The 20,671-nt window shown below is 48.7% G+C and overlaps 2 protein-coding genes across 5 annotated transcripts in view; one reads left to right on the top strand and one right to left on the bottom strand.

Moving 5' to 3' along the window:
- Positions 1–365: 365 nt before the first annotated feature.
- Positions 366–10,632, bottom strand: spred2a (sprouty related EVH1 domain containing 2a). Of its 4 annotated transcripts, none has more exons than XM_005940496.3 (6): positions 10,206–10,632; positions 6,467–6,641; positions 4,301–4,469; positions 4,157–4,221; positions 2,314–2,478; positions 366–2,192 (listed from the first exon to the last, which is right to left on the bottom strand). In XM_005940496.3, exons 1-6 carry the CDS (start codon positions 10,253–10,255, stop codon positions 1,521–1,523), a joined length of 1,296 nt encoding a protein of 431 aa, XP_005940558.1. In that variant the 5' UTR covers positions 10,256–10,632; the 3' UTR covers positions 366–1,520. The 4 variants fall into 4 exon arrangements, with proteins under 4 accessions (XP_005940558.1, XP_005940559.1, XP_014194952.1 ...); XM_005940497.3 differs by having other exon boundaries at positions 2,323–2,478; positions 10,206–10,631; XM_014339466.2 differs by lacking the exon at positions 10,206–10,632 and having other exon boundaries at positions 6,467–7,083.
- Positions 10,633–11,818: 1,186 nt separating this feature from the next.
- meis1a (Meis homeobox 1 a) overlaps positions 11,819–20,671 on the top strand; it is a gene marked incomplete in the record, with an annotated part of 25,680 nt that continues 16,827 nt past the window's right edge. Inside the window, 7 exon segments of the mRNA XM_042227814.1 lie at positions 11,819–12,622; positions 13,796–14,022; positions 16,995–17,136; positions 17,420–17,470; positions 17,701–17,751; positions 17,933–18,079; positions 18,861–18,975. Coding sequence (XP_042083748.1) covers positions 12,089–12,622; positions 13,796–14,022; positions 16,995–17,136; positions 17,420–17,470; positions 17,701–17,751; positions 17,933–18,079; positions 18,861–18,975 — 1,267 coding nt within the window.

Below are 20,671 nucleotides of genomic sequence, written 5' to 3'. Positions count from 1 at the left end.
ACTGGTCAGACCTGCTGGGTTGCCTGCTCCAGTTAACCTGAAACCAGTTAAATACCCACTGTAAGGATCAGAAACCAGAGCTCCCAGCACAGTGAAACACATGTTTCACCATCAAACTGATCAAAGTCAGCCACTTGTACTGACGGCAGGAACTCTGCTCTACTCTGTTGGGCGATCGTGGCTCAAGAGTTGGGAGTTCGCCTTGTAATCAGAAGGTTGCCGGTTCGAGCCCCGACTCGGACAGTCTCGGTCGTTGTGTCCTTGGGCAAGACACTTCACCTACCGCCTACTGGCGTTGGCCAGAAGGGCTGATGGCGTGATATGGCAGCTTCTGTCAGTCTGCCCCAGGGCAGCTGTGGCTACAACTGTAGCTGCCTCCACCAGTGTGTGAATGGGTGGATGACTGGGTGTGTAAAGCGCTTTGGGGTCCCTAGAGGGGACTAGTAAAAGCGCTGTACAAATACAGGCCATTTACCATTTGAAGCAGCTTCGGTATTCGGTAACAACCAATGAGGGTGAAGAACAGTGCTGATTGGCCGACTGTGGACTAGGAAATACACTGGAGCAGGGTTGGGCAACCTCGGCCTCCGGGTCGTATACGGCTGGCGAGACCAAAGCAATGAAATGTTTGTATTTTACATACGCACGAATAAATCAAACATACACGGCTGCGTATGTCCGAGTCAAAATCAGGTGACGTACGCCATCACAGGATCGCCGCAGATGATGAAGAGTCGTGGCAGCCGTCAAGAAAACGAAGGTGGACGCTGCGTAGTCCAGGAAATGGACCAATGACGTTTTCTTTGAAGTGAAAGGCGAGCGAGCCGATGTCCAGCGCCATTGCAGCTCGAAACGTGACGAGCGGCGAGAACAAATGCGCTCTCGACTCAACGTGAACGCTCTTCATTGGAGTTTGAGAGCTCAACGAGCGGCTTTCACGCGATCACAGACGGACGGCGAGGATATGACGCGTGCACGTTTTGTAGTGAGTGCGTCGTCACGAAGCTGAAACCTCACGAGGCTTAGTAACACGGCAGCTGTAGACTTTTGTTGGTCTCTCTTTGGTTTGTGTTAACGGTATGACCCTCAGAGAACAGGGGCTCGACCTCTGACCCCTTAGCTTTGAGTTAGGGTTTGGTTAGCTCAGCATCAGGAGCACCGTGTTCGCTGATTCACGTGATTCTCCAGCTTTACAAAGCTTTTTTCGGCTAACAGCAGTGAGTGAAGCCGCTGACTTTGTGACGGGTGGTGCAGCGTGTGGGTGGCGCTAAAGCAACATTCATACAGACACACCCACGCGTCCGGCCGCTTGGACACATGAGTGTAAAAATATAACGTCTGCGTAAACGTACTGATCATGTAAGACTCATACAGAAGCTTCTGCACGTCGAGATGCAGCTGGAGTTATGAAGACCGACAACGACGACAAAACGACAACAACGTAGAAATCACAGGGACCTCCAACGCCCCGCTTCCTGCTTCCTAGCTGTCACTGTGGAAGGGGCGGGGCCTGCAACGCCTTAGCCCACAGCTTTGTGTTTCCCGCCGCAGCAGCGGCAGGCCACGCCGCAGCGGTAGCACGCCCTGAGGGGGGCGTAGCAGCACATGCAGGGAGCCAGCAGCGACAGGCCCACCAGCGCCGTCCAGCGCAGGCAGAAACGCTCGTCGGTGGTGTCGCAGGAGCACGGGTCTGAGTAATCCCCCTCTGGATCGGACATGCAGTGGTACAGAAGGCTGTCCGCGCACCACATGAAGGTCACGCGCCGGATGCACGTCTGAATGGGGTCGGGCGCCTCGTGGCAGCGGCCCCGCCCGTTGTCCTCTTGATCGAACATGTCCTGACAGTAAACGCAGCGCGAGCGCGTGTCCTCCTTCCGCAGTTTGCCTTTGAGCTCCGGGGCTCGCGGCTGCACTGTCAGCACCGCCCTGTGGCCGCCGCCCATCTCCAGGCAGCTGGGTTTTCCGTCGCAGCTCAGAGGATACGGGTAGGCGTAGTCGCGTTTGGCCGGCTCGCTCTTGGTAAAGTGCACGCAAGTGTCCGGGTTGTGGAGCTGGGCGAGTTTGTCGCGTGAGGAGTTGGCGTGGCGGTAGTCCTCGTAGCCGGTGAGCCAGGTCCGCTCGCGGGGGTTGATGCGTACGACCTCCTCGTCCTCCAACTGGAAGCTGACGTGACGAGGAAACATATGCACCGCCTGCAGGAGGAGGTGGAGCGTGTTTAAAGGCGGCGTAGGATAAAGCGGTGTTTGTCTGTCACATCAGCAGCACAGTCGCTTTATCATTCTGACCAATTAGAAACGAGACTCTCGCTCTTACCGTACTCACCTGGTCCAGGAAGTAGTGCTCAGTGGGCCGATGCTGCTCATACAAATGTCCCAGGATGCAGTGGTGCCGGCGGGGTTCACAGAAGGTGGGCGGGGTGAGCGTGCGCATCGCTGGCTCTCTCTTCTGGGACGAGTTGGACGAGCTGTCGGTGGCAGTCTGGAGGAGAAAAGGAGAAACGTGTTTCCAGAGGAGGCGCTATGCAGCCTGATTAGCGAGGGAAAGTTTCCTGAATCACCATAGTAACTGTAGCATAGTAACACATCACCTGGACAGGAGCAGGTTAAGTTCAAAGGAGCACAGCGTTTTCATTCTTATCATTCTCGGCATGTCTTATATCTTCAGTTCAATTCAGGTTTATTTATATATATCATCAAATCACAGCATGAGTTAATGACTCAGTGCAGAGAGGTCTGTTAACACACGGAGTGAAGAAGAAACACCCAGTGCATCATGGGAATCCCCGGCAGCCTACGTCTATTGCAGCATAACTAAGGGAGGATTCAGGGTCACCTGGTCCAGCCCTAACTATATGCTTTAGCAAAAAGGAAAGTTTGAAGCCTAATCTTGAAAGTAGAGATAGTGTCTGTCTCCTGAATCCAAACTGGAAGCTGGTTCCACAGAAGAGGGGCCTGAAAACTGAAGGCTCTGCCTCCCTTTCTAGGAAAACTCACACACACACACACACACACACACACACCACACACACACACACACACACACACACACACACACACACACGTAGAAAAATATTTAGTATACACATCCAGAAATGCATATACTATTATATATTGTACATATATTTATTAGTTTCAGATGTAGCCATTCTTGTATTTTGCACAACTCTGTTGCTTGTGAAGCTCGCACACAAGAATTTCACTCACATGTGCTGTACCAATGTACCTGCACATGTGATGTGACAATAAAAGTGATTTGATTTGACTCTTGCTGCAGCATTTTGGATCAGCTGAAGGCTTTTCAGGGAGTTTTTAGGACTTCCTGATAATAATGAATTACAGTCGTCCAGCCTGGAAGTAATAAATGCATGAACTAGTTTTTCATGTCCACTGCAGCATATACGTTCCATCCATCTGTAGGACAGGAAGCACTGTGACAGCTGGTGTTGGTCTACATGTCCACTGTCCTGCGAGCGCCTCCCAGTCGAGCTCTTTCCAAGAACTATTTTCCTTGAAAACACACCCATCCTCCGAACTGAAACGATCTGCAGCCACGCTCCTTCCTCTGAGGTCAGCGTTGTAAACCGGCTGCTCACTGACGGATTACTGAATCGTCTCCGGCATCCTGCAGAAACAATACGCCGCTTTCTTTAATGATGGACAGACGGGACAGAAAGGTCAGGACCTGCAGAGAGTAACTGAAACCTCCGGGAATCAAAGCATGCACACCTCACACCTGTGTTACTGACAGAGCTCCAAGACTGGAAGCCCTCCTCGGTTTTGTTTATACCTGCATGAACTCGAGAGCTCGAGTCCACGGTGTCCACGCAGGTTTGCCTTTCAGCTCCTGGAGCAGGCAGGAGGGGTTTATGGGTGTTTGGCTGGCTGCTCTGAGCCTGGTTCTGCCGGAGCTTTCCTGTAAACGGGAGTTCTTCCTTCCCACCATCACCAGATTGCTTGTGCTGTATCTGTGACTAATCCAAACAGGATGGGGACATGTTCCTGGCCATAAACAGGAAACCCACGCCCTCCCGTCCATCACACTTTGCGAGGACATGCGTGTCCTCCCAGTCAGACAAAAATAAATATACCAGCTCCAGTGACTCCTCCACAGATCCTGCCACCATCACAGTGAAGGGCTGGAGGGTCACGTGACTCACCGTGAAGACGTCATCGTCGCCGAGCTCGGCCTCGTTCTGCAGCGTGGACGAGGACGTGGTCGACCCTGGAGTGAGACAGCAGAGAAGCTGATGAGCTACAACGTGAATCCAGATGGAGGCAGAGCTCAAGCTATCGCCACCTACCTTCGGTTAGGTCCTCCAAGGCCTTCCTCACGCCGCGATCAAAGGCGCGGGCATCGGCCGGGCTCTGGAAAGTCAGGCCACACTTCTTGTTGTCCACCTTCCAGTGGTGGAAAGTGGGCGTGGCCTTCGTGTAGACTAGATCCTTCTTTAAGAAGCACTCAAGAATCACCTGATGGTTTCAAAGACATCGGACAAAGAAGACAACAGTGTTATCGAGAACGATGTCATGGCAGCAACGAGAAACACCGACAGCGTCAAAAGAGTCCTCTGACCTCAACGACTGAATCTAATAATGGAAAAAACTACTTTGGGTTCAAAGGAAAGGACCTCCACGTTCACAAATATTTTCTATCACTCCCTTAAACTGAAGCCAAACTCATCATCAAACCTTTGAGATACTGAAATCTTACAAAAGAACAATTTCTCCCATATTCCATAGTTCATCTCCCGAAAACCTTTCTGAAAATATGATGGAGGTGCAGCTGAGACGGTGGTCTGATTCCTTGGACCCGTTAGTCTGCTTGCATGTCAATCCGGCTTATTGGTTCTTGCACTTGTGCTACAATCAGCTGATTTCAGAGGAAAATAGGGGCGGTCTGCGTGGACGTGGACACTACTTTGATTTTTATTGGACTAAAGGACGAGATAATGAAGAAACATCCGCATTATGCTGCTAACACAAGCACCTGCACAGACAGCATGCTAGTGCTAAACTAGCCGAGAGCCCAGAGTTAAAGCTGAACTTCAACAGGTCAGAGACTGATGACAGTCTACCTGTTCATGTTTCTACAGTAGAATCACCATGACGACCGTGCTGGTTTCCATCTTTGCTTTGTGTTCATACCTAAACACTAAGAGAACGATCACGCGTGTCATTAGCAACTACCAACCTGTATATTTTATTTATTGTTTACTCTATTTAATATGTAAAATACACACACACACGTAGAAAAACATATTTAGTACACACATCCAGTAATGCATACACTCTTATATTGTACATATATTTATTACCATCCTTATATTTTGCTTGTTTTATGTTATTGTATTTTTTGCACACCTCTGTCGCTTGTGAAGCTCGCACACAAGTATTTCACTCGCATGTGCTGTACCCGTGTAGCTGCACACGTGATGTGACAATAAAGGTGATTTGATTTAGCGCAGAGCAGCGTGTTGGTGTGTGGGGCTGTGACCTCATGTTGTTAAACTGTGATGATGACATAGGGCTGCTCAATTAATCGAATTTTAATCTCGATTACGATCTGGGCTTTCAACGATCATTAAAAATGACTGAGCCGATTATTAGCCCCTCCCTCGCGCTTTACTCTCGCGCTGCTCCGTGTGGCAAATCGAGCGCACCTCTCTGCGTTTCGAACACGTGTCACAACAATAAGAGGACCCGAGGGAAGCTCGGAAAGCTAAGCAGAAGTTATTTGGAGAGGAGAGTGACGGCCGTTGGTTGCAGAGAGGTAAAAAACTTCAGTGGTGTGGAAACATTGTGGGTTCAGTCAGACGTGGGTCAAGTAGACACAGTGTGTAAACTTTGCTACGGTGTAGCTGCACCACAGAGCAACACTGCAAAGCTCACTAAACACAGATGTTTACATTTTTCATTTATTTCTTATACTGCAAACATTTGCACTGTTTTATATTATTTTTTAAAGTCATTATTCAACACATTGTTATTGTTAAATAAATATCGTCAAATAATCGAGATCTCACTTTCAGTGAAAATAATCGTGATTATCATTTTTGCCATAATCGAGCCGCCCTATTATGACACAACGAGTTTCAGCACATTTTATGGAGAAATGCAGAAGTAATGAAGTAAAATGAAGTAAAATACTGAGTTACTTTGAAGTACTCTGAGTAATTAATGACATTTCTTTGAGTAATGAGCCAACACTGAGGGAAATCCCTCCAACATGCACAAACATGTGACCCACAGCAGAAAGTCTTTGATACGCTGCCGAGTCTCAAACAGGAGCCTGAGACATCTGCAGCGTGTCTCATATATCAGAGTGAAGCTGTGAATGCTCACGTTATATTATTAATAATAATAACAGAGTAAGCGGTATTTGTCTCCAGAGTCAGGGTCATGTGACGCCCTCCTCTGCAGGAGCTGAGTCCTGGTGCTGAGGGTGCGTGCCGAGGCTCGGGGCTCACCTGCTTGTCTTTAAGACGTTCTCCGTGGATCAGGAACGTGTTACGTCCCAGCAGCTCGGTCGGCAGCAGTCTGCACACGCCCACTCTGCTCAGGCAGCCGTCCTGCGCCAACCAGCCGCCGCTCGACTCGTCTCTGGTCATCACCACCGCTTTGACGCGCACTATGTAGCTATCACTGCAACAGAGAAACAGGAAGTCTGAGCTCTCCTCCTGTGAGGAGAGCCGCAGGTGGGAGATCATGTGACCAGACCGAGCACACTCATCAGGACCGCTGTCCAATCAGAATGCATAACACCGATAGCACGGTGAATGTGAGCGGTGTTGGACAGCCTCTTTTCCTCTGCAGCGACACACAGATCAGACTCTTGCAGTCAGAGCAAATTCACAGAGGCGGGGCATGAAACCTGCCAGCGGCTAACCCCCCCCCCCCCAAAAAAACCCCCCAAAAAGCTCAAACTAAACACGGGGGCGGGATTAAGACGAAGAAAATCGAGACTCTCTCCTGCTTGGCTTTCTCCTACATCCTGTTTCCACGGTCACCGTGTCCCATCCGTCTCCATTGACAACAGGCTGTTGAGATCTGCTGCTGCCGACACCACATCCTCACACACACACACACACACTGGATTTCGGTCCCTCACCGACTGATTCTCCATTTTCCCCGCTTAAAGGGACGGCGCCAGGGATGCACAACCTCATTCTGCACAGGACGTTAACCTGCAGCTGCTGTCACTGCTAACATCAACCACCGTGCAAGATGGGGTGAGGATGATCATGAGCAAGGTGGTGGGAGGAGCTTGTTAATGAAGACAGCGGGGACCACCGTCACCAAGACCACCGATCTGTCGTATCGGTGAAACAGAAACACAACTACGAGCCAAAGAACACGCAAATCAATTGATGATGTTTTTCTGGATGTTTGTTTGCTGGTTTCTTTCTCTCTCCATTAAAATGAAAGTGCCATAAAAACGAGTCTGTTTCTTACTTTGTAAGTGAACAAACTTACAAATTCAAACGCTGAGCAGCGCGACGAGGTGCCAAAGTCTTTGGATCAGACTGTCAGGTCACAGCTGACTGAAGGCGTCAGCTCGCTGTTGGCTGGTTTGGAGCATCAGTTGATAAAAAAACAGTCCCTCACTTTGGTGAAACGGGGAAGAATCTCAGAGCTAAACAGCAGGACTGAAGGTTTGAGCATGACACTATCACAGACAAGAGGACAGCACTCGATCGGAGGATCAATACATCAAGCTTTCCTGATAGCCTCGACTGATAGCGACCCACATCTGCACATCAAGCTGGCATCTACACCACCCAGAACCAGGAAGGTACAGACCTTCGTGTCTTCTGTTTGCCGTCAAACACGTTTCCACTGACTGAGCCCAAAGTAGCCCAGATGAGACCCGAACGAGCCGACTGTCGTCCCTGAGAACGTCGCTGATCATCGAACATCAGGGTGCAATCAGGAAACGTCCTGTCAGAAGAAGGCTGTGTGGTCATGACCTCAGAGTAGGTCTCCAAGGAGACACGGCCCGTGCCAACATTTCAGAGCAAAGGCTGGAGAAAGGTCAAAGGTCATCATTAGTAACACACGAGTATTTTTATTTCACACCACTTTGCTGCCTGTCTGCACTCTTCACCTGTCTCAGGTAAACCACGGCCATCACAGGTGACCCCGCCCACCAGCCACACTTCCAGACCCACTACCAGCCTCGTCCTCTGGGCCACTCGGACTGTTAACAGAACCGCAGGCCGACATCTTCACTGAAGTAACAATAACACGCCTGACTGAGTGTGACGTGGTTAACTGTCAACAGGGGTTTTAATCTGAAAGTGCTCTGCCTGCACCTGCCCAACTTCCTGTTTTATGGACATGGTCAGAGCTGCCGTCCTCTCTCCATCATCATCATCACAGCTTTCCTTTCTAATGTTACCAAGTTATTAACAACTTTTTCAAACTCCATCTCGTCTACGTCACATGATGATGTTAGCAGGAGGAGACTCAACCCTCGCCGTGCGAGGCTAAATCACTGACGCTTGATCACTTGCTGTGGCTAGCTGTGTCTCCATACCAAGCTCGGCTACTACCTGATCAGGTGAAATAAGAGCAGCTTTCAGCAACAACAGCAGACTGCAGTAAAAGTAATAATTACACGTATTACTTGACAGGCGAGGAGCTTTGTGACCGCGCTGTCTGTGGTGAAAGATGCTTTACTTTTATATGTTTTTGTTTATGTCCATCTGACTTGCTTTCCAGCAAGTTCAGGTCCACCCCAGTGTCGGCTCCTAGTTGGCTTCCCTGATAAACCTCCCGAACATCCTCAGCACGATTCAAACCAAAGAGCCAAGCTGGGTTTGTCTCAGTCGGGTTCAAACAGCAGTGGTTTGTTTGTACTATGAAACACTGCAGATGGTTCTGGAGGGATTACAGGAAGTTACTACTCGCTCTAAACACCAAAAGAGACAGAGCCTGTTTGTTCCAGCAGAAAATCGTTCCCTGACTCTTCACCTTCCAGTCAGCTCCATCAGCTAGCATCAAACTGAAAGCTGCTATGTGGTTGGACGACTACCAAGATGAAGGATTTAGGAGCTTGGGAATGATCGAGGAGGCGTAATGAGCCGAAAGCACAGTCAGAATACGAGCGCCGGACATCCTTCAGCCTTCTGTTTCGTATTCAGGGTCTGACTGTTCTCCATCAGGTGGGTGGATGTGGCACCTGATTGGTCAAAGCTGTGAGCGTTATGCTGTTCTTTTGTCTCAGAGGAAAATGAGTGGCTCTCTTATTTTGAAAATTTGACTGTTACCCAGCTTGCTCCAGCTCCTTCCTCACCGGCTGGACGGACAGCAGGACACTGCTGTAGCAGAACTCAGTCCCAGCTAGCTTCTCGTTCCTGCTGGACTGCAGTCCAGGATCAGTTGTGGAGGGTCACTCTGGGTCTACCAGCTGCAGGAGACGCCGATGCCCGACAGCGGGGCCACAGACTGATTACAGGGTGAGTTTACTGCATTACAGCGAAGCAGCGCTTATCTTGCTGCCACGCTGTAATGCTTGCTTCATGGCACTGCGGTGGTGTCGGCCAACAGTTTACAGTCCTCCAAAACCCCCAACAGCGTGTAGCTGGGCTGTGCGCAATGCGAATGCTGATTGGCTACAAGTGGCGGGGAAAGGAGGTAGAGAAGCCATGAAAAACAGCACGCCAAGCTCAGACCTGCAGACTCTGCAGCTCATTGGATGACGGGACACAGAGGTGGACACCGCCCCCACCTGGCAGCACAGCCGCTCGGCCTGTACGGATCAGCACAAAACTTGCGTTAAGGCAGTGAATGAATCACAGGGCTGTAAAAGGGACCAATCACATTTGGCTCCGCCCTCCAAAAGGTCAAAAGTCAGACCAATTGGAGCAGCAGAGTTGTGCTGCACCTGTGAGCACAAACCATTAGCTCGTGACGGTTTTATCAAATATGAGCCCCCCACCACACACAAACACCACCCTGATGTTGGGCACACTGTGGGTGGCTCACAGTGATCCTGTGTGTGTGTGCGCGCGTGTGTGAAATCAGCGGGCCTCGGAGTCACACTGAGCCACCCTGCGCCTGCCCAGATGAGGCTGAGCACGTGCAGCCTCTGAGGATGACTCATGTGATGATGGAGGAGCTGCTGAGCTCCTGCAGGAGGTTCACGTTCAGCTCCCTCTGAGGAGGAGGACGAAGATGAGCCCGTTTGTTCTCGTGGGTACTCACTCGTCCGGGCGCGTGTCCTCGCTCATGTTTCCCATTTCACCTCCGGTCATAAGGAGCTCCCACCGCGGCGGCGCGCGCGGTGCTCATGTTTCCTCAGCAGGAGCAGCGCCCGGTCCTCCCCCGCTCCCTCCGCGCCTCCTCGGCGTTAATCCCGGTGAGTGTTTCCCCCCAACACCTCCTCCTCCTCCCAGTCCTCAATCAGTGGAGCTCATCCAGTCTCCTTCACCTCCTCCACCTCCGCCTTTTTTGCCTCCTCCGTCACCTCCTCCCCCACCGGAGCGGGCTGGAATGCGGTGACCGAAAATGGAGCGCTGGTGTCGGTGCGGATGGCCCCGGACGAGCCCCATCTCCTCATTTCTCCATGTTGGATTCAGAGTCAGACGGAGAGGAGCGGGAGGGGGCGGGGTGACGTCAGACCCGAAGGACTGCAGAGTCACGTGGCGTCACCGTATAATAATAATAATAATAATCGTTTAGATGTTTTATGTGTTTAACGGTCTGTTTCAGTTCTTTCCTTGTTTTAAATGCAGATATTTCATTTTAAAAGCTGAGTTACTCTTCAAAATAAGAGCCCCAGTCTGCTTCCAGCCTGTGGGCACATTAATAGAAGTATGTGCTCCAGTGCCACCAGGTGGCCGAACTGTGCAACTGCAGCGTTGTGTGTGTTAATGAGGCTTAATCTGGAGCTGATTAATGAAGCAAGCGCTGAAGCGCCAAACCTGCAGTTCCTCTGACGTCCAGCAGAGGCAGCAGTGAGTCGGTCCTCATAGACTCCATGTTAAAACAAACATGTTTACATCCTGATACTCAAACTGTTTCGTCTCTGTAAAACATTTCTACCTTCATAACACCTAAGGATGTTTTTACAACTCACCCGTTTCTATTATTAGGGGCGTGGCTTCTTTGACTCACAGGTGAATGGTGACACAGGCGGCTGTCTGCTGGCTTCACCTGAGCTGGACCGTGTTTGTGGTGTTGGAGCATTTTTAAAGACACCATGTGACCAATAACATGGCTGCTGTGAGGTTACTGTGCTAACAGAGCGTCCGGGGAGGCGGAGCTCCAGTTTGGGTACTCAGAGATTTGGCTGGATGAATCCACAGTTTTCACAGTTCCAGGAACTGTTTCTGGGCTAACAGGCAGCTGTGTGATCTTTGCAGCACATTTCTGTTTTTAATAGCTCTAAAAATATTAATTCATTTAATAAAAGCAGCTCGATCATTGTATAATAATAATGGAGTGGATTTATATAGTGCTTTTCAAGGCACCCAAAGCGCTTTACAATGCCACTATTCATTCACTCTCACATTCACACACTGGTGGAGGCAGCTACAGGTGTAGCCACAGCTGCCCTGGGGCAGACTGACAGAAGCCAGGCTGCCATATCGTGCCAGCGGCCCCTCTGGCCAACACCAGTAGGCGGTAGGTGAAGTGTCTTGCCCAAAGACACAACGACCAGGACAGAGAGCCCGGGGATCGAACCGGCGACCTTCCGGTTACAGATACGCTTCCCAACCCCCTGAGCCACGGTCGCCCTTATAGTTCACAGATGAATGTATTATTTTTATTTTTATTCTGAATAAACATCCGTTTTAAACCTGACTGAGGAGAACGTGAGTGTTTGGTAGGGTGGTCGGAAATAAACGAAGCTGTGAGGACGGACGGCGAACAGCAGAGGGCGCAGTGGACCAGCAGATGAAGCTTAGGGTTGCTTTGTTTTGACGCATGCTCAATCATCCAGGTAAATAAATCCAAAAGTTTGAATGCGTTCACCTGGACGTTTCGTCATCATCACGTCACTCTTCAGAGTCAGCTGACTGCAGGTTTCCGCCGTGTAAACAGGACAACTGGGATTTCTTTAGTTTTAAACTTAAAACGTTTTAATGACGTCAGAACGTCACACAGGCAGCAGGCCCCGCGCGCAAAGTCTGACGTCAGTAGAGTCGCGCACGTGTAAGGGGAAGGAAGGTGCACGATGTGTTTGGGGAAAACTTTCACTTCAGAACTGCTCCGGTGACGCGCGTCCCCGTGTCTGTTTGACAGCCGCGGGCACGCGCAGGAAATCTGCTCCTTTAAGTGGGGGGCGGCCCTCCCTCCTCCCCCTGCTCGGCCTCCTCGCGGAGCTGCGATGGGGATTTGAAGGCTCGGAGCTCCGCGGGCGGCTCGGCGTCACCTCAGCGCCGCTTTGGAGTCACCGGATCGGACCGGCCGCTCACCGATCCGCCGCTCGGTCTGCTGGAGCCGGAGGAGCGGAGCAGGGCCGCGTGTGTCCGCGGAGGGACCCCGCTCCTGCTCGGGCTTGCGCTGTTAGGCTCGCGGACGGGATTCGGGATCCGGTACCGGGACTTGGATGCGAGTTTGGCCCCGCGGGAGGCAGCGGGAGCCCGCGAGGAGAGCCGGGGCCGATGGCGCAACGGGTGGGTATAAACGGAGCGCGGAGGCACGCGCTGCTTTCAAGAAAACCCCGCGCGACGCTTTTCATCAAAGTCGCCGAAAAACAAAGAAAAAGTTTCAGCAACTAAAAAAGTTTCACCGCGAGAAACGTGACCGTGGAAAAGGTCACGAGGAAATAAAAATACCGTTTTTGTTTCATGACGTGAACGCCGTTTTATTTTTACACATTTAAAGTTTTGTTTTATTTTGTTTTTAAAGATTTAAAATCTCATTTTAATTTAATTTAGTTTTTCAAGCGCAGAATGAGAAGTGCGGCGAAAATAAGAACCAGCGGATTAATAAAAGCGGTAAATCCGGATGTTTTCATTGAGCTTCTGCTTCAAGGAGATAAATCTGATATCCGTGATTATTCTAAATAAAAACAAATTAATTCTTTCCTTTTATTATTATTATTTTTTTGAACGAACGAGAATTTCGTTTCGTTTTGTCTTTTTCTCAAACTCCGAAAATTAAAAAGAACGAAAACGGAAATAATTTACTAAAAAACGTTTTTATTCGTTTATTTTAATATTCTTCTATTTTTAACAACCACATTAAAAAATAACAACAATAATAATAATATAATACTATGATGTTAGTAATACTAATATGATAACAATGTAACAACAATAATAATTATGGTCCTTTAATTCGAGAAAAGTGTAACTTTTGTGTCTTTTATTAAATTTACGCTGAATCATAAACAGATTCTTGCTGACAAACTTTGGTGAAAGTTTATAAATTGAATCTTTCGCTCAGGATTATTTTTATGATTTGTAATTTTTTCGTGATGCGAAGTTTTTTGTGATTCAGAAACTTTCAAACCTTTTTTCAGCTGAGTGTTTGTGTTCATAATATTCTGGCCACAGCCTGTGTGCGTGTGTGCGCGCGCGCGCGTTGAGTTGCTGCAGTTTTGATGCACGTAAACGTGGGTGGACAGAATAATAGGAACACCTGTTGAGTGAAATCTGACGTGACTCAAACTTTGAGTTTTGGGGCTGAAGCGTCTCCAACATCTGGGAAAACGTCTGGATCGCAGCAGGGTGGACAAAAGAACAGGAACACCTGCAGTTGCTGTTTTTCAGCTTTTCTGATTTTTCTGTCTGACTGGACGGAGGAGGAGGTCAAAGGTCACACCTCTCTTATCTGTGTTTCAGTATGAAGAGCTCGCCCACTACGGGCTGGACGTGGTGGGGGGGGTGTATGGAGACCCTCCCCACCACCACCCTCACGCCGCTGCAGCTGCACGTTCCCTGCATGCTGTTCACCTGGCCGCCGCCACCTACCCTCCACACCAGTACGCCCAGTCCACCCACAGCAGCGGCGGCAACATGGCCGCCACAGCCGGGGACACCGTCAAGAGGGACAAAGACGCCATTTACGGGTAAGGACGTGTTCACGGTTTAACCACACAGGAGCTCATTCAGCAAGTTCACACACGCACACACACTGACCCGCTAACGATCCATCGTCTCTGCTGTGCTGCAGCGTTTCTGTTTGTGTTTAAATAAACTCGTGCCTGAAGCAGCGTGTGTGTGTGTGTGTGTGTGTGTGTGTGTGTGTGTGTGTGTGTGTGTGTCCCAGCATTTTCCTGATATTTTGAGTGTTCTCATAATAAAAATGATTTCCTATCAAACGTGTTGTCACAGCTTTGCTAGTGAAAAACTTCGTTTTCAGAGTAAAAACGACATGTTTGAGTTCATGTTTCTCAGCTGCATTTGTATTAATGACCCTGCAGGGGACGGCTGCAGCTGACTCTTTGATTTCTTTAGATTTATTACATCAGTTTGTCTTAACAATGGAAAAAATAAATAAATATATATGTATATTTATTTATCTTTTTACATATATGTGTAAAAAAATAAAATCAGAAGATAATTAGGTATTTACATTTTGCACATGTGTGTGTAAAATGTAAATACTTAATTATCTTCTGATTTGTAGAAGCGAGTCTTTAAAATGTTAAATATTCTCTTGTTTAATTAAGTTTTAAAAACAATAATTAAGCAATTGTAAAACATTTTAATAGAGTAAATAATAAATTATGAGAATCACGGTTGATATTTTTATATTACATTTAAAGCATCTGTCCAACATATTTTCATAGTCTGAGTTTGATCCTGTCACAAACGTCTTCACTGTATTTAAATATGTTCATGATCAGCTGTTATGTTTTACCTAAAATGCCACAAAACTAAAACGTTCAAATTTTAAAAATCTGTTATAAATGACAAATTAATACTTCAAGATTATTAATTAACTTTGCTGTCAAAAAACAACAAAATTAAGTTTTGTACTAAAATATAACATCATGATTTGTGTTTGACTTTGTTTTAATGTTGTGTGTTATGACCTGTAATGATTAAGTGCTGCTGCTTCAGTGTTGATCACTGAGCTGTTTTCTTCCTCGTGTATCACATGTCGGTGTTGAGCTGTAGGGATGATGAAGGTGTGGCAGCAATAATGAGACGGCTCCTTCTTGAAAGTGTGTAAATTCCTGCACTAGTCTGGGCGTCCGCAACACTTTTGTTTAACTGTGTTGTTTCTTTGCTGTGTGTTGTAGATTTGTGGGATCATTAAAATATCTGTCTGTCTAAAACAGCTAACAGATCATCTGCAGAGGAATGGTTTATTGAAGAGTTTCAGTCAGGTTTCAGAGCTCAGCACAGAAACAGCTTTAGTGAAGGTTACAAATGATCTTCTTATGGCCTCTGACAGTGGACTCATCTCTGTGCTTGTCCTCTAGACCTCAGTGCAGCGTTCGATACTGTCGACCATAATATCCTATTAGAGCGATTAGAACATGCTGTAGGTATTACAGGTACTGCACTGCAGTGGTTTGTATCATATCTATCTAATAGACTCCAGTTTGTGCATGTAAATGGAGAGTCCTCTTCACACACTGAGGTTAATTATGGAGTTCCACAGGGTTCAGTGCTAGGACCAATTCTGTTTACATTATACATGCTTCCCTTAGGCAGCATCATTAGAAGACATAGCATACATTTACACTGCTATGCTGATGACACCCAGCTCTATCTGTCCATGAAGCCAGATAACACACACCAATGAGTTAAACTGCAGGAATGTCTTAAAGACATAAAGACCTGGATGGCCGCTAACTTTCTGCTTCTTAATTCAGATCAAACTGAGGTTATTGTACTCGGCCCTGAAAAGCTTAGAAATATGGTATCTAACCAGATTCTTACTCTGGATGGCATTACCTTGGCCTCCAGTAACACTGTGAGGAACCTTGGAGTCATTTTTGACCAGGACATGTCCTTCAACGCACATATTAAACAAATATGTAAGACTGCTTTCTTCCATTTGTGCAACATCTCTAAAGTTAGAAATATCCTGTCTCAGAGTGACGCTGAAAAACTAGTTCATGCATTTATTACTTCCAGGCTGGACGACTGTGATTCATTATTATCAGGAAGTCCTAAAAACTCCCTGAAAAGCCTTCAGCTGATCCAAAATGCTGCAGCAAGAGTCCTGACAGGGACTAGAAAGAGAGCAGATTTCTCCTGACTTTTTGAATCTGTTGATGACATCAGAGGTCAGTTAACTTCAGTTGGGTTGGTAAGAAGAAGTTTCATAAAAGTATATTTAAGCAGTTCATCACGTGCAGACCATTCCTGATTGTAAAGCTCTGAAATGAATCTTAGAGTTTGGTCTTGTCTGTCTTACATTTTTCGCACAGTCCTTGTGTGAATTTTCCTGCCACCTAAAAGCCGTGACTCCCTTTGTGCTGGCTCCTCTTCTGTAGCGAGCTACATGCTAGCACTGCGAGAGCAGAGAACTTTAGAAGTTGTCATTAAAATCTTCAAATGTGCCCTCTGCTGATGGATGAGCGGTTTGCGTCGACATTGTTCAGTCCCTTTTTCAAAGTCTCACTCCTCCTCTGCTGTTTGAGCTCCTTGTTTTACTCCTGTGGGAGATTCAATCACACACAGATTCATGCCTCCTCCACACAGCGAGGCTGCACTGCTGTAAAGTCTTCAGTGTGCTCTGCTAAAGAGGCCATGGTATTCCTGAGTGCAGCGTAAGCAAACACAAAGACATAGAAAGTCTGAAGAAGGCCAAGCAGCTCCTACAGGCAGCCTCCTCGGTCTGCTTCCTGCAGCCGAAGCGAGCTCACAGGGATCCTGGAAAAAGCCGAAGAACGAGATGAAAGAGTTGCTTTGAGCTTGAAGACTGGAAGGAAAAAAATGGACTAACTTCCTGTGAAGAAGACACGTTTAAAGTGAAACCGTGCACAGCAGTGTGTGACAGATTTGTCGGATAGAGTTTCAGCAGCAGGAAACGTGTTGGAGCTCCGTCTGACCTCCTCCTCCTCCTCTGTTCCTCCTGCAGACATCCTTTATTCCCGCTGCTCGCACTCATCTTTGAGAAATGTGAACTGGCAACCTGCACGCCGAGGGAGAGCGCCGTGGCCGGGGGAGACGTCTGCTCCTCCGACTCCTTCAGCGAGGACATCGCCGTCTTCTCCAAACAGGTGAACAGGAAGCGGTGGTTCATGTCTGAGGCGGGCCCTGCCCATCAGGGTGGAGGGTTCGTGGAGAAGAAGCTAAAGCTCCAGCAGCAGTGTGGCTGAAGCTTTAGCTTCTGCCACCTGAGAAAGCCTCATTCATCCCACCTGCTGTGACTTTTCAGTCTCTGGAGACAAAACAGGACTTTTAAACACTTCAGAGCGTTTTAAGCCAAACGTGATGAGCGTACATCACCGGGATGCGCTCTGCAGGTTTCCCATAATCATCCTCGTTTGTCTGTGTGTGCAGATCCGCTCGGAGAAGCCGCTGTTTTCATCCAACCCAGAGCTCGATAACTTGGTGAGTCATTTAAAGGGGTAGCTGCAGGTAGCACACTCTCAGCCTAACTGGCCTCTGAGCTTCTATGAAGCCCAGTCATGTAGTCCCGGGGGGAATACCAGCACTTCAAAGGTAATGGGATCATGCTGGAACATCTGGGATTTCATGTCATGTATCTGACAGTACAGGAGAGCAGCGGTGCAGTGTGTATGTTCTGTATGTGTGCATTTATGGATTTGTGTTTCTCACAGATGATTCAGGCGATCCAGGTGCTGCGTTTCCACCTCCTGGAGCTGGAGAAGGTCAGTCCAACTAACCAACATCTGCTGCGATTACAGCGTGCCGCTAATCCCGGCTTAATCCTGAGCACGGCGCCGTCGTCACTGTGTTTGATTTCAACTTTACCGATTTTGTTTGCTTATTGTGGTTCTTTGGTGGTGAAAGCATCTCCACATCAGGCCCGCCTCTGCATCTTATTTCCAGGTTCACGAGCTCTGCGATAACTTCTGCCATCGATACATCAGCTGTCTGAAAGGCAAAATGCCGATCGACCTGGTTATAGATGACAGAGACGGAAACAAGTCAGACGGCGAGGACTTTGTCAGGTCGTCGGGGAACCTCGTGGATCGGGTGAGCTCGCTCAACTCGTGAGGCACAAAATACATCGTCTTCTCTGATTTTGTTGTAGCTCATGTAGAGTTTAGGGTGGAGTCAGAAACGCTCCTGTACGTCCTGTTATGGACGCATAACAGGACTGTTTGATCCTTCCTGTTTCCCAGAGTCATGTTCATGTTTAGTATGTTTTAGTACTTCCATGTTTCAGCCTTTTTTAAGGTTTCACTTGAATAGTTTTTGCTGGTTTTCTTCTCTGTGTTCAGTCCTCTGTGTGTATAAATAGTCCAGGCTTCCCGTTACTCTGAGTCTTAAACCCTCGCACGAACCTGACGGCGTGAAATATCTTAATCACGATGAGTGCGTGTTAAAGCAGCAGCTACTAATGGAAGCTGCTCATCTTTCCAGACCGGACGCTAGCATCGCTGGCAGAGGTGAAGGCATTTGCGGGAGCGTCGGATCCAGTTGGAAACAGACCTGATGAATGTTTGTTGTTAGGGGCGATCGTGGCTCAAGAGTGGGCGGTTCGTCTTGTAATCGGGAGGTTGCCGGTTCGAGCCCCGGCTCAGACAGTCTCTTCCCCCGTTGCCTACTGGTGGTGGTCAGAGGGCCCGGTGGCGCCAGTGTCCGGCAGCCTCTGTCAGTGCGCCCCAGGGTGGCTGTGGCTACAACGTAGCTGCCATCACCAGTGTGTGAATGGGTGGATGACTGGTTGTGCGAAGCGCTTTGGGGTCCTTAGGGACTAAGTAAGTTAGTAAAGCGCTACACAAATACAGGCCATTTACCATTTTTGTTTCAGCAGGTTTCGTGGAGCACAGATCACAACGACTCGGCATCGATCAGGTCGGCTGGGACGCCGGGACCGGCCAGCGGAGGACACGCGTCTCACAGCGGCGACAACAGCAGCGAGCCAGGTACACGTGGAGACCAAAGACAAACCCTGCTGTCAGACTCTGTTTATTCCTGAAAAAACTCAAACTGAGCGTAGGTTCAAACACGTCTCTGCAAGCTCTTTTACAACCCACTTGCACTCCAGCTCCTCCCCCTCATGATGTCACTGAGGCTGCTCCGCCTCAGGAGTGGCTGTCGATTGAAGAAAAGCGCTCTTCTGGGACATTTAACCTGACAGTAAAGTACAAACCGCGGTTCTTTGCAGTTGGAGGTGTTTTGAAACTCAGAGTAGAAATAAATGATCCTGGTGTCACAGGCTGACTGGGCTCCAGGAGCTCTGGCTTCGAGCCGCTGGTCTCGGTCCAGCTGGAGCGGGCCCCGTAGTTTCTCTGTCCACGCCTACGTTTACACGTTAGCACCGCCACAGTCCACCCGCAGCTCTGACCTCCAGTCCACATCTTGGCGGGGGTGGGATTTTTAAAAGCTTTGCTCAGCTTCTCTCTCACGTCTCATTCTAAAGTCATCTGTGAGGTTAACGTGACGTCGTGTTGGCCTGTGCAGAGATTTATTCATTTTCTGGACTTTATTGGACACAGACGCTGTAGATGGAGCGGAGAGGGAGACATGAGGCAAAGGGCTGCCGGTCGACGGGCCGCAGGTCGGACCCCGGCCGGCTGCTGTCCCGCCGTATGCCATGTGGTTGCCTGCTCATGATGGTGGTTTTTATGGATTTATGCTGAACAGGCGTCACTTTCATTTCTCATCACGTGCCTGAGCAGAAGACGACAAACACTCTTTTCTTTATTTCAAACCAAACGTTTGCCGTTCTGTCGGCTTGATGTTCGTTTTTATCCCCTCCTGTCACATCTGGTTGCTGATTGGTTGTAGCCATATTTGCATGAGCTTTCTGGATGCCATCCCTGACTCTGGGAGGAGCAGCCTTCTGAGACACACCTGTGAAGCAGGTGGTGCCGGCTGACAGACGAAGCTGAAAATCAGCTCGTTTGCAAATCAAACATTTGCATGTTTCCTGCCTCACCTGAGCAGTAACTCAGCTTTGGAAGTTACTGGATGGGAGGAGTCACTGGAGTCACAGGTAAACGTTTGTGTGCTGGATCTCTGACTTTCTTTGACATGGAAGCCATAGCCTGTATAAAAAGATGGCTATACCCACCGTGACTTCGCTCACTGGTTTCCACATTATCTTGTTGTTGGCATTTTAGCAGCCGCCATGTTGGGTTTGGGTCAGGTGACTGCATCTAAATTAGTTATCAGCTAATGCTAGCTAGCTAGCATAGTCAGCATACTCAGACTTCCTGGACGGTCTGTTACAGTAACTGCATAGGAGCCGTGTCATTGGTCAGATAATGTTATTGAAATGTCCCAAAAGGCTCCAGCAGCACAGACAGCCCACTGAGCATGCACAGCTGTGAACATTAGCCCGTTGTGGTGTTTCCTCCTGTGGCCCTGAAGGCTGATGGAGACGTGCACATTAGCGCCTTTAATAATGTTAAGCTGCTTCTGTGCTGACCAAAGCAAAGATGAGTGAACTCTTTGATGCATCGATACGGGAACCTCCAGTTACTGATCATGTGACCAACAGACATGACAGGCGCGCTAACAGGAAGACTGAGGGCGTGTCCAAATTCAAGGGCTGCTTCCTCCTGAGGCCGCATTTGTAGACCGATTACGTCACAGCGACGCGCTGAAGGCTGTCCA

The sequence above is a fragment of the Haplochromis burtoni genome, unplaced genomic scaffold (genome assembly GCF_018398535.1).
Source record: "Haplochromis burtoni strain Fernald_Lab_line unplaced genomic scaffold, NCSU_Asbu1 Contig_282, whole genome shotgun sequence".
Classification (NCBI taxonomy): domain Eukaryota; kingdom Metazoa; phylum Chordata; class Actinopteri; order Cichliformes; family Cichlidae; genus Haplochromis; species Haplochromis burtoni.
The sequence above is the reverse complement of the archived record's forward strand: the minus strand, read 5'-3'. Positions and strand labels throughout refer to the sequence as shown.